Here is a 12230-nt window from a genome sequence, read left to right on the forward strand (position 1 = left end):
GGAGATACTCCAGAGCGGTCAACGTTCCTTTTTCTTTTCTTTTTTGCATTGGGAAACGGCGCTGGAATAAGGGAATTACCCGCAAAAAAGGGAAAGTTGACAGCTATGGATACTCTTAATTCAGAGTCCATTAGTTTGGACCCAGAGTGACCAGTAAAACTGGACCCCGCAGCCCAAGTGGTAGGCAGAGAGGATGTCATCACACATTATATTCTGGAAGCACCAATAATGGCGGCAGTGGGGAGTAACGTAAGATTGGTGAGTGTACACTTAAAAGTAGCTTTAAAATGGGAAATACCAATAAACTACTGTTAGGAGGCAATGGCTGGCTTTTCCTGCATTCAGTTGTAGATTGAATCTCACCGCTGCTTGTTTGTGCAAAGACACTTTCCGACTCTAGTTTAGTTTCACAGCTGTTAGCAGATTTCCCAGCGCTTCATTCGCTAAAGGCGTTTGCTTTATTTTCCCCTCAGCTTGGACCAACTTAACCAGCCTGCCGGTAACTTAGTGATTGACAGGGACTCTGAGGTCTACAAGATGCTGCAGGAGAACCAAGATTCTGCAGAGCCGCCCCGACAATCCACTTCATTCTTGGTGCTCCAAGAAATTTTAGAATCTGAAGAAAAAGGTAAAGGGGTGTGTGTTTGTGTGTGTTGGTTTTTAAGAAACAAGGACTGTTAAAACCCAAACACTTGGTTGGAAATAATGGAGTAAGAAGCATTTGATCTTCTTGACTGTTGCTCTGATCCAGCCCCGCTGTGGGACACACATGTTGCAAAGTTACCGTATTTTCCGGCATATAAGACGACCCCCAACTTTTGAGAAGATTTTCCCAGATTAAAAAGTAGCCTTATACGCCAGAATATACAGTACATTGATGTTCTTAAAAATAGCAGCTGCGAGGAGGGAAATCGGGGGCTAGAGGGCAGGGAGATGGTTTAATCTTTCCACATGGTTGTCCTGGTGGAAACTGCCTTCCTCTCAACCCCCAAGAAACTACCATTTGGCTCTGGAGGGAAGCTCCTTTTTATCATGCTCATCAAACTACATTCCTTATAGGGATTATAAGGGAGTGCTTTAGACTTCTTATGGGAAACAGTTCTCAGCTAAGTCGTTCTGGGTACTTAATATGGAGGGAAGCTGTTGAACAGGGCTAGGCAACCTAAGGCCCGAGGGCCAGATGCGGCCCAATCACCTTCTCAATTGGGCCTGCGGACAGTCTGGGAATCAGTGTGTTTTTACATGAGTAGAATGTGTGCTTTTATTTAAAATGCATCCCTGGGTTATTTGTGGGGCATAGGAATTCGTTCATTCCCCCCCCCCCCAAAAAAATATAGTCTGGCCCACCACATGGTCTGAGGGACGGTGGACCAGCCCACAGATGAAAAAGGATGCTCACCCCTACAGTTGAATGTGGGATAGATGAGAGATTGTCAGGGTGGAGTGAGGGAAGCTGAGCTGGGAACCGAGGGTCAAAACTGAGCAACCGAGATGTGAAAATTCTCCAAAATATGCACTTCCCACACAGACTGCCATACGTCTGGATTTTCCCGAACATTTTGGCAATTTCCACCCGGACACTTTTTTACAAGGGGCAAATACCGGCTACATTTGGAAAATTCCAGACGTATGGCAACCCAATACAAAACCAAAACACCCTTATCTGCAATGGAACAGTGGTACCTCGGGTTAAGAACTTAATTTGTTCTGGAGGTCCGTTCTTAACCTGAGGTACCACTTTAGCTAATGGGACCTCCCACTGCCCCGCGCGATTTGTGTTCTCATCCTGAAGCAAAGTTCTTAACCCGAGGTACTATTTCTGCGTTAGCGGAGTCTGTAACCTGAAGCGTCTGTAACCCGAGGTACCACTGTATTCTTGTTGTAACCTATGCAACATTTCATTCCTCCAAAACCACTGCCAAAAGCCACAGGGGTGGATTGTAGTCTTTCAAATTCCAGCGGCAAAATTTAGTGCGAGGCCAAAATTTAGTCGGACATGCGTGTGTTTTTTTTAAAACTTTAACATGTTACCAGGGAAAGATCTCCAATGATACTGTTTTATTTCCTCAGCAGAAATCACGGCCTGTGTTTTTGCCTTGATTTTATACTCAAGACAGTTCTCCTAATCCATTAATACTGGTTGTTTTAAAACACTGACAGATCCCAATAAGCCTTCCGGGTTCCGAAGTGTGAAAGCACCAACAACCAAAGTCGCGGCATCGATTGGAAATTCCCAGAAGCTTCCTGTCTGTGATAAGTGTGGATCTGGCATCGTGTAAGTAGCAGCGCGAGCAGTCATTGGGGACTTTGCGTCACGGAGAGGCTGTAGTTTGATGGAAGACATTTCAGCTTTGAGAAAATGGTTAAGGGAGGGTTGTGGTGGAAGTTTTAGTATCAAGTAGCATGTGAGTGGGTAATCATGAACTAAACAGCAGTCAAATACTGCAGCAACTGGGTCTTAAAGCAACATGAACTGTCCATTATTCAGCACTCATGAACGTAGCCTATTCATCTGATCTGTGGAAAGCAGGGTCAATTGGCGATGTGAGCTTTTTTTGCATTTTGGATAAGGTTATAAACTTCATTAGGTAAAGGTAAAGGGACCCCTAACCATTAGGTCCAGTCGTGTCTGACTCCTGGGTTGCGGCGCTCATCTCGCGTTACTGGCCGAGGGAGCCGGTGTACAGCTTCTGGGTCATGTGGCCAGCATGACTAAGCCACTTCTGGCGAACCAGAGCAGTGCACGGAAATGCCGTTTACCTTCCTGCCAGAGCGATACCTATTTATCTACTTGCACTTTGACGTGCTTTCGAACTGCTAGGTGGGCAGGAGCTGGGACTGAGCAATGGGAGCTCACCCCGTCACAGCGATTTGAATCGCCGACCTTCTGATCAGCAAGCCCTAAGCTCTGTGGTTTAACCCACAGTGCCACCTGCGTCCCCATATGTTTTAATAATAATAAAACATATTATTGTTGCCCCAGCCACTCTGGGCAGCTGCCAACATTATATATAAAAAGTTTGTTTTTTATATGTGTTCATTATTATGGGTGCCCCCAAAGAATCCTGGTTATCATAGTTCAAAAGCAATGAAAGTTATTGTTAGGAGACCCCTCTTCGCAGCAAATTTTAGTCCCAAGTTATACGACCTTCCTTTATTTTGATCCTGGTACTGTTTATCTCCCCAGAGGTGTGTTTGTGAAGCTCCGGGAGAAGCACCTCCACCCAGAGTGCTATGTGTGCAGCGATTGTGGGACGAACCTGAAGCAAAAAGGGCACTTCTTCGTGGAGGATCGCATCTACTGTGAGAAGCACGCGCGGGAACGGGTCACCCCGCCTGAAGGCTATGATGTGATCACCGTGTTTCCAAAATGAGTGTTTCTCCAGCACTCTGCCAGGCACCACTGCCTTCTGCCTTTGAATTCTCCTCGCAGTCACGGAGGCTTTTGCCAGTGGACCTTTTAATACCGCTAGTAAGTGAACCACTTCCATTTTTATAAAGAAAATCCGCTCAGTGGGAGGGAATTTGCCCCTCTTTTTGATAATGCAACTACTCTTCCGCAACTAAAAATCGGATACCAGAGCCCAAGCCACACGATTGTTCTTTTTTCTACTCAATAAAAGGAGCTGACTCAAAACTGGTGTCTGCATTGTGTTTTGAGTTAGATCTGGATTGTGGTTAGCGTTGCGTGGACTAGATGTAGAGTATACAGCAAAAGTACTCCTGTCTCAAAGTTAAGACTTTTAAGAATCCAGAAAGCCTGCAGTCAGCAAAAATATTGCCTCTCCTGCACCAGTGTGCTTTTCTGCTTCCCACAAGTTTCTTGTCGGGGGGCGGGGTTTTGCGTGGTGTCTCCGAGTTCTGCAGTCTGTGGAAAGGGCGTGCTTACTTTAGTTTCATCAAAGAACTGCCTGTTCCCTGTATCCTTTGTTATTGCTGAAACTGAACTGTTTCTGAAGCAGTGCTTTTAAATACTTGCATCATAATATTTCACACCAAAAGAATTAATGTAACTCTATTCTTCAGACTCGTGCCAAGGAAAACAAACTTCTCACAGGGGATAGCAACTAAATTCCATCTTTGAGCAAGAACATAACGTATCTAGATAACAAAACACCCCCCCCGGTGGTTTGATAGCAGATTGTTGTAGAATTGGCTTTTACCTAGAGCAGTAAAGGGACCAACTTGAATCCAGGAATGCCAAATTGAGAGGGGGGGGGGGGAGAGAGTTTCCCATCCTAAATGAATTGTTTCCCCTGCCTTGATAAATTTCTTTGGCTCTTTACTAAGAATTTGCTGAAACAAGCATTACTATCAAGTATACCTTTACACCAACCATTACTGACAAAACAATCTCAAAAGCCAGAAATGAGACATAAGTTAAGTAGTAACATGGACTTATTTCCATGGAATGGAGGTTCTCAGAACCTGGAACCTCCAGGTGTACAATTTCAAGCTGGTGGTTATTTTTTGTAGTGCTTCTAGGAGACAACTGAACATGTGGAATTGCAGTAACTCTACTACCTTGCAGGTGCTGCTTGTTACAAAACAATTTATTTAGCAAAATTACCAAAAACTGAAGTCATACAGATTTAGACTTTGAAACAAAATACATCGACCGAATAAAACTATAGTTGAGGGCAAGGAGGAACCATACTAAGAAGTAAAAAAAACCAAAAACCCCAAATCCTACCATTTAGCAGAACTTCCACAGGAAACTATAGTAGTATTTAGCTTTCCAAGTTTGTACAAAGTCAGAGGATCTAAAATCCAAGGGAGTCCAAAAGCTCTCTCTTCACATCTACACTTAGTAAGGTTACATTTTAGAGCCTCATTTTCTTTCTGGAAAATGATACAACCAAAACAATAGTCTGAAATGCATTTTTGAACTCTTAAGAACAAAGCAACTGTAAGGTTACCGTCCCCAGCTGCCTGTATTTCAAAACACACTCTCTGTGCTGACATCTTCAGAGTTGTCTAAAACCTTGAACACTCTCATTTTCTCTTTAAGTTGCTCAGAAGTTTTCATTTGGTCTAGGGAGAAAGAAGCAAGACACAGAGTTTAGAGCACCCACATTGAACTGGTGGATTGGGAAACTCGAGTGGGTTGTGGCCTGATCCAAGGTGGGTCGCAACAGGAGTGCTATCATGCAAAATATGTATGGTGAATGATCCCCAAAATGCATGTTTGGGTTAAAAATGGGCCCTAGGTCTGAAAAGAAGAAGAGTTTGGATTTGATATCCCGCTTTATCGCTACCTGAAGGAGTCTCAAAGCGGCTAACAATCTCCTTTTCCTTCCTCCCCCACAACAAACACTCTGTGAGGTGAGTGGGGCTGAGAGACTTCAGAGAAGTGTGACTAGCCCAAGGTCACCCAGCAGCTGCATGTGGAGGAGCGGAGACGCGAACCTGGTTCCCCAGATTACGAGTCCACCGCTCTTAACCACTACACCACACTGGCTCTCAGTGAAGATACCTGTGTTCAGAAAGATTAGTCCCAGTAAATAGCCAGGTGGTTGTTGTTTTTTAACCAACCTAGCCCTCCTTTATAAAAAGACCATGCTCTCTGAAAGAACAGAGCCACTTTTTGTGTTGTGTACAGGTGAAACTCGAAAAATTAGAATATCGTAGAAAGGTTCATTTCTTTCAGTAATTCAACTTAAAAGGTGAAACTAATATATGAGATAGACTCATGACATGCAAAGTGAGATATGTCAAGCCTTTGTTTGTTATAATTGTGATGATTATGGCGTACAGCTGATGAAAACCCCAAATTAATAATTTCAACTTTGGGGTTTTCAATCAGCTGTATGCCATAATCACCACAATTATAACAAACAAAGGCTTGACATATCTCACATATTAAACACCAGTAGCTAATGAAAACAACTGCTTACAAAAATGGACTTTTCCAAGTTTCATCTGTAGTTTTAAACTCTAGCATTCTTTTCTTGATAACACAATCAAATTGACAATTATTCCGTAATAAGAATCGGACTTCAGTAGCTAGGCCGAAAGTTTTTTTTTTTTTTTAATAAACCTTCATTAAATTTGTGTTAAGTCACTACCAATGTAGTGTTGCAGTTGTTTCTCTCCTAGCAAAGTTGCTGCAGAAAAAACCAGCTCCGTTGTGGCAAAACCGTATAGCAGTTACCAGCTTCACATTTTGTGCTAAGGTGTCTCAGAGCAACTTGCACAGTAAAAATATAGAAACAAATATATTTAAAAAAACAGATCCGTTGGTCAGAAACAGCAACAAACAATTGTAACTGGGGACCCCACCTTTCCTTTAAGGAGTTGTATCTCTCAGCTGGAAGAGTTCGCGCTGCAAACATAGTTCACAGAAACTGGTTTCTGGAGAGAGGTTCAACTGAATAGAAAAGACACTGGTATATGTACTTACCAATAAGGTCACTCCTGTCCAGCAGTAGCTCTAAATCTTTGTCAGTTATTACTTTTTCTCTTGATCCTTTAACCTCTCTACAGATGGAAAGAAAGTGTATATTAGTTTCAGGTAGCTGAGTTACAGTGCAACCATATTTATTTACTTGAATCTAAGCCCCGCTTAGACCACCACGGGTGGCGCTGCGGGTTAAACCACAGAGCCTAGGGCTTGCCGATCAGAAGGTCGGCGGTTCGAATCCCCGCGACGGGGTGAGCTCCCGTTGCTCGGTCCCTGCTCCTGCCCACCTAGCAGTTCGAAAGCACGTCAAAGTGCAAGTAGATAAGTAGGGACCACTGCGGCAGGAAGGTAAACGGCGTTTCCGTGCGCCAGAAGCGGCTTAGTCATGCTGACCACATGACCTAGAAGCTGTGTGCCGGCTCCCTCAGCCAATAAAGCGAGATGAGTGCCGCAACCCCAGAGTTGTCCGTGACTGGACCTAACGGTCAGGGGTCCCTTTACCTTAAGCCCCACTGTTAGGACTGCAAGTCATTAAAGCACCTCCAACATCCAAACTCTTCGTTAAATAAGCATAATGCATTTTTGCACAGGAAAAAAACCAACACAAATGAGTTCCTTTTTTGGCTAACTGCTTGGCCACCTTTGTAAGTGAGACATACCTGTCGTAGTCCCTGGATTGTAGCAGCTCCATTAATTCCTTGGGGTCCAAGCAACTCTTCGACTGGTTTATTCCAAATTTCCCACCTTTAAACTGATCTTGAAGTTAGACAATGGGGAAAAAAAATCTTTGAGAGAAAGCACTGCCGCTTGGGCTTTCTGACAATATTAAGAAACTTCTGGCCACGACACTGGTACAAAAGCTATTAGTTCATAAACGTAATGTTCTCTGCACATGCCATTTCGACTCATTGCACACAATTATGGATCAGAGTTTTCTGAAACATTTTCCCATCATGTTTGCGACATTACACTCAGTACAAGAAAACTTGGGAGTAAACCAATTTGACAGGCACGTTTACGTGGTGGAAACACCATTAGATCCTAGTTGGGACATGGGCGGCACTGTGGTCTAACCCGCTGAGTCTTCTGAGCTTGCCGATCAGAATCCCCGTGATGGGGTGAACTCCAGTTGCTCTGTCCCAGCTCCTGTCAACCTAGCAGTTTGAAAGCATGCCAGTGCCAAGTAGATAAATATGTACGGCTGCGGTGTTAAGGTAAACAGTGTTTCCGTGTGCTCTGTTTTCCGTCACGGTGTTCCATCGCACCAGTACCGGTTTAGTCATGCTGGCCACATGACCCGGAAAGCTGTCTGTGGACAAACACCGGCTCCTTTGGCCTGAAAGCGAGATGAGCGCCGCAGACCCATAGTCGCCTTTGACTGGACTCAGGGGTCCTTTACCTTTAACCTAGATCTCAGTTGCTGTTAGCCAAGTTGGGCAACATTCGTGTTACATGGTAAGGCCTGGTCTTGGTAACTCGTTCTCCCAGCTAGGTTTGTGCAAGTAAGATTCCCCTAGGATTGCAAACATTTGACACATGTCTTTGACCTACAAAAGGAGAATGGCCATAGGTGCTACTCCAAAATGGGTGCTTCTTATTGATTTTTAGGGAAATATTCCCTCTTGGCTAACCCTCCAGGGGCTGCTGGCCAAAGATGGACGGGTCAACACCCAAACATATGAAGGAAGTATAAACTCAAGCCTGTCACTGTTTCCACCAGCTGATCATTGTGTCTGTAAATAGTTATGCCCAGGTGTCCAAAGCAACAGGACGTTAAACCAAACTAATACGGAAAATGCAGAGGCACCTCCCTGGTTGTTCCTGTCCATCACAACCAACACATATCCATTTCGTTTCTGCATATTTTCGAGGTGCTGCCTTACAGTCAAGATTACTGGAAACTGATGCTGCCTGGATACGGATATTTTTCTCCTTTTTACTTGCAACTTTGACTCAGCTTATCACAGAGGGATCTGAGATTCAGCCCCTTTCAGGAGGAGACTGCCATCAACAAGTCTTTTCTCTGCCCACAAAGCAGCACATCTGAAGGCCCCCCCCCCCGTCGCATGTAGAATCTGCACACTAGCCCTGCATCTCTCTGGCGACAGGAGAGACAATGCACACAGGAAGGAGCTTGCAAGAGCCAGAGCTTTCATCTCCATTACAATCGGATGCCCCCCCCCCGTTTTCTTCTGCCTTTCAACAGCTTGGATGGTGCCTCTCACCCAACACACTGAGTGCTAGTTAGCACCACCAAACGGGCTATAATCTTGAGAACACAGTGCAGGTTTACTTCCAAAATCATTTTGTCTTGCGCATCCCAGAAACACAGCAGCAAAACTCTGCTTAAGGAGATGCAAATGGCAACAGCCCTTGTGGCAAGAGCAGCGGGCAAAAGCTCTCTTAAGTGCGCAGAAAGGATTCATCATTTGTTGCTCTCAATGTCAGCCGATTTAAGCCTGTGGGTTCTACCACGGTACACAATCCGATACATAGCCAAGCCAAGTTATGTACAAGGTGTGGCTGGAAAGTTCGGCGAATGGTCACAGAAATCGGGCAGCGAGAAATATTTGAATACACAACTGGCATCGGAAACCCACGAAATGCTCACAATTGTGTACAGAGATGAAGCTGTAACTCGAAAGAGAGTGTATGAGTGGTTTAAGCCTTTCCGTGAAGGGCAGCAAACCATCGAAGATGGGCCCTCCGTCTGGCAGGCTGTTGATGAGCAGAACGGTGGCAAATGTCGACAGTTTGTGAGTTACTGATGCAGGATCAGCGTTTGTCTGTCCAAATGATGGTGGAAGAATTGCATATTTCACGTGAAATCGTTACTGAGTCGTCCCACCCTCCATATTCTCCCAATCTGGCCCCACTGGATTTCTTTCTTTTTCCAAAACTGTAATCTGCACTGAAAGGGCACAGATTTTCTAACATTTCACACGTCCAAGCTGCTGTGACAAGGGAACTGAAAGCAGTACGAAAAGAGGACTTCTCCAGAAGTTTCCAACAGTTCTATGAACGTTGTCAACAGTGCATTGTATCAGAGGGGGCCTACTCTGAAGGCTTGTAAGATAAGTATGTTCAAATATTTCTTGCTGTCCGATTTCTGTGACCATTCATCGAGCTTTCCGGTCACGCCTTGTACATTTAGAGAAACCACATTCATAACTATTAGCCCAAGAAGGAAAACCTGTCAATATTGTCAAGAAAAACGAGGTGGCTACTAACTTTTGTGGATAATCAGCTTCTCTAACTTCCTTTTGGCAGCAGCTCTCTCCACAATCTTCTGGTCGATGGTGTTTGCGGTTACAAAGCGATAGACGACCACTGGCTTCGTCTGGCCTATTCGGTGACATCTGTCTTGGGCCTGGAGGTCAGACTGAGGGTTCTAAGAATGGGAAAGAAGGGATATGAACTCCAGAGATAAAATTAACCCCAGATTAAGGGGTTTCTTTTCTTTTTCTTTTTTTGCAGGCAGTGCCAGCTTTCCCAGAAGAAGTAGTTCTAGCTTTCTGCAAGTTTGGGATTAAGGAAAAATATATGAATATATGGAGCTGCTTTATGCTGGGCTAGACCACTAGTCCACATAGTCCAGTATTGTCTACTTTGACTAGTAACAGCTAAGGCAGGCTTCTCCCATACAAATGTATTTCACACACACAAAATGCAACTCCTTCTGACTACCAGGAATGCAGAAACAACTAAACATCTGGGGTTGGAAGAGAGAAATAATAATAAGTTTACAAAGTACTGTGGTGGTGATGCCAGATCTGACTTGCTGCATGAAGACCATGTGCTCTACTGCCTCTGACATAAGGGCACTTCCATCCTACCTAGCAAAAAAGACTAGCTGGGGTTTTCTTAATTTCACTTTTCCTGGTTATTTCAATCTGATGTGAAGTGCTGTAACTCAACCCAAGCTGTTTGGTTCAGGCATAGGCAAACACGGCCCTCCAGGTGGTTTGGGACTACAACTCCCATCATCCCTAGCTAACAGGACCAGTGGTCAGGGATGATGGGAATTGTAGTCTCAAAACATCTGGAGGGCCGAGGTTGCCTATGCCTGGTTTAGTTGATACAGAGATTAGAAATACATAATTGCTTGACTGAACTTGGGAATTTCTGAAACAAAATCTTCTGAGCCTCATGCCATTCCTGTGAGCTGTTTAGGAGTTGGCGTGCTTCTGCAGAACCAGAACAGGCTTTTCGTAGCAGACCACACAACCTGAATTTAAGAGGGACAGAAATATAAATCTTCCCCTCATCATGCTTTACTGGAGAACTATTTCTGCATCGGGCACCAGGCTTTGGAGGCAACTTGCTGGGCAGCACTGATGGCTGCCACCATAAAACACTTGAGATTCCTGCATTGCAGGGGGTTGGACTAGATTACCCTTGGGATCCTTTCCAACTCTGATCCCTGAAGCGTCCCCCCCCCAGGTGTGTCACTCAGCAAACAGCGCTTTTGGATCAGGGCCCATGGCAATTTATACATGTCAACATGCGAAACATACCCAGTCACTGTCGTAAATGATTACTGTGTCCGCTGCCGTCAAATTAATGCCAAGACCTCCAGCCCGTGTGCTCAGCAGAAAGATAAAAACCTCCGGATCTGTGTTAAACTTACTTATCTGCAAATGACAGAAACGGTACACACATTAGGTCAATGTACCTTTAAGATGCCAAGCAAACACTCACTAAACAGTGAATCTGCAGGGAGCCTCCACGAATTGTGGAGATTCTCCAGTTCAGAAACAATCCCCATAAATCATGAAGGGCTGCAAGGATGGGCAAGGCGCTGAGCCCTAGGGAGAGGGCTTGCCAGTGCAACCGCAGACTCTGTGTCACACAATGACTATCGTATCACTCTCTCACTATATATAAGGGTCTGGTGACTTCTGTTTCAGTGTATCTGAAGAAGTGTGCATGCACACGAAAGCTCATACCAAGAACAAACTTAGTTGGTCTCTAAGGTGCTACTAGAAGGAATTTTTTTTTAATCGTATAAGTGAAGCACATGTTCAAAGAGGACTACAGATGTTCGATGTAAGACTTAATTTCAGCTGAAATATTCATCACTGCCTCAATTAGTCAGGACAGCCTCTACTTAAACATGTCATCAATACATTTTAAGCCGCAAGCTACCAACTGATAATAAGAAGTACACAAACAACACTTTTCAAGCATCATCTTTGAGAAAAATCAGCACTGCCTCACGCTAGTGAGTTTGTAGACTGAGCCAGAACTTGCTGATAACTCTGCTTCCTTTTTATACATTGTTGACAAGTGTTCTTTGCTGCGATGCAAAGGGGGTCTGAGAAGAGCCAAACAAACCAGGATCCAATAAATTTATCACCTACGTTTTCTTCCCTCTCTGCATACGCCATGGACCCGTCTAGGCGACTGAACTCGTACGACCTCAGATAGCAATAGTCCATCAGAATATCCAACATTTTTGTCATCTGCGAGAACAGCAGCACCTGAACAGAGCAAAGAATCTTCAATAATCTGAACTCGGGCTAGGCAAATAACTTCTGGTAACACCACAAACTAACAATACCTTGTGCCCTCGCTTTTTTAGTTCTGGCAGCATGCGATCCAAGAGTAAGAATTTGCCCGAACTCTTCACTAGATCTTCGTCGACCTTGATGCAAGAAGACGCAATTTAGGACATTCTAATTAAATCTTATTTGCATTAGGAGCAACTAGCTTCACACGAGGAACCTATGGCCCTCTAGTCACTTGTTGGGACTCCAACCCGCAATGGTCCCCAACCAGCCCGGCAGGAGCCATAGGAGATGCAGCCCATCGGAAGAGCCACAGG

General features: G+C 44.6%; 2 protein-coding genes across 3 annotated transcripts in view; one reads left to right on the top strand and one right to left on the bottom strand.

Moving 5' to 3' along the window:
* Positions 1-3637, top strand: part of PDLIM1 (PDZ and LIM domain 1) — a 39459-nt gene extending 35822 nt beyond the window's left edge. For both annotated transcript variants that reach the window (XM_033148504.1, XM_033148503.1), the window contains 3 exons: positions 474-628; positions 2161-2275; positions 3188-3637. In XM_033148504.1, coding sequence (XP_033004395.1) covers positions 474-628; positions 2161-2275; positions 3188-3374 — 457 coding nt within the window. In that variant the 3' untranslated portion in view covers positions 3375-3637. The remainder of the gene's footprint in view (positions 1-473; positions 629-2160; positions 2276-3187) is intronic.
* Positions 3638-4534: 897 nt separating this feature from the next.
* Positions 4535-12230, bottom strand: part of HELLS (helicase, lymphoid specific) — a 28151-nt gene continuing 20455 nt past the window's right edge. Inside the window, exons 14-20 of the mRNA XM_033148040.1 lie at positions 11967-12050; positions 11767-11886; positions 10921-11037; positions 9635-9794; positions 7063-7159; positions 6404-6480; positions 4535-5034 (exon numbers count right to left, since the gene is read on the bottom strand). Coding sequence (XP_033003931.1) covers positions 4940-5034; positions 6404-6480; positions 7063-7159; positions 9635-9794; positions 10921-11037; positions 11767-11886; positions 11967-12050 — 750 coding nt within the window. The 3' untranslated portion in view covers positions 4535-4939. The remainder of the gene's footprint in view (positions 5035-6403; positions 6481-7062; positions 7160-9634; positions 9795-10920; positions 11038-11766; positions 11887-11966; positions 12051-12230) is intronic.

Source organism: Lacerta agilis, chromosome 5, assembly GCF_009819535.1.
Source record: "Lacerta agilis isolate rLacAgi1 chromosome 5, rLacAgi1.pri, whole genome shotgun sequence".
NCBI lineage: Eukaryota > Metazoa > Chordata > Lepidosauria > Squamata > Lacertidae > Lacerta > Lacerta agilis.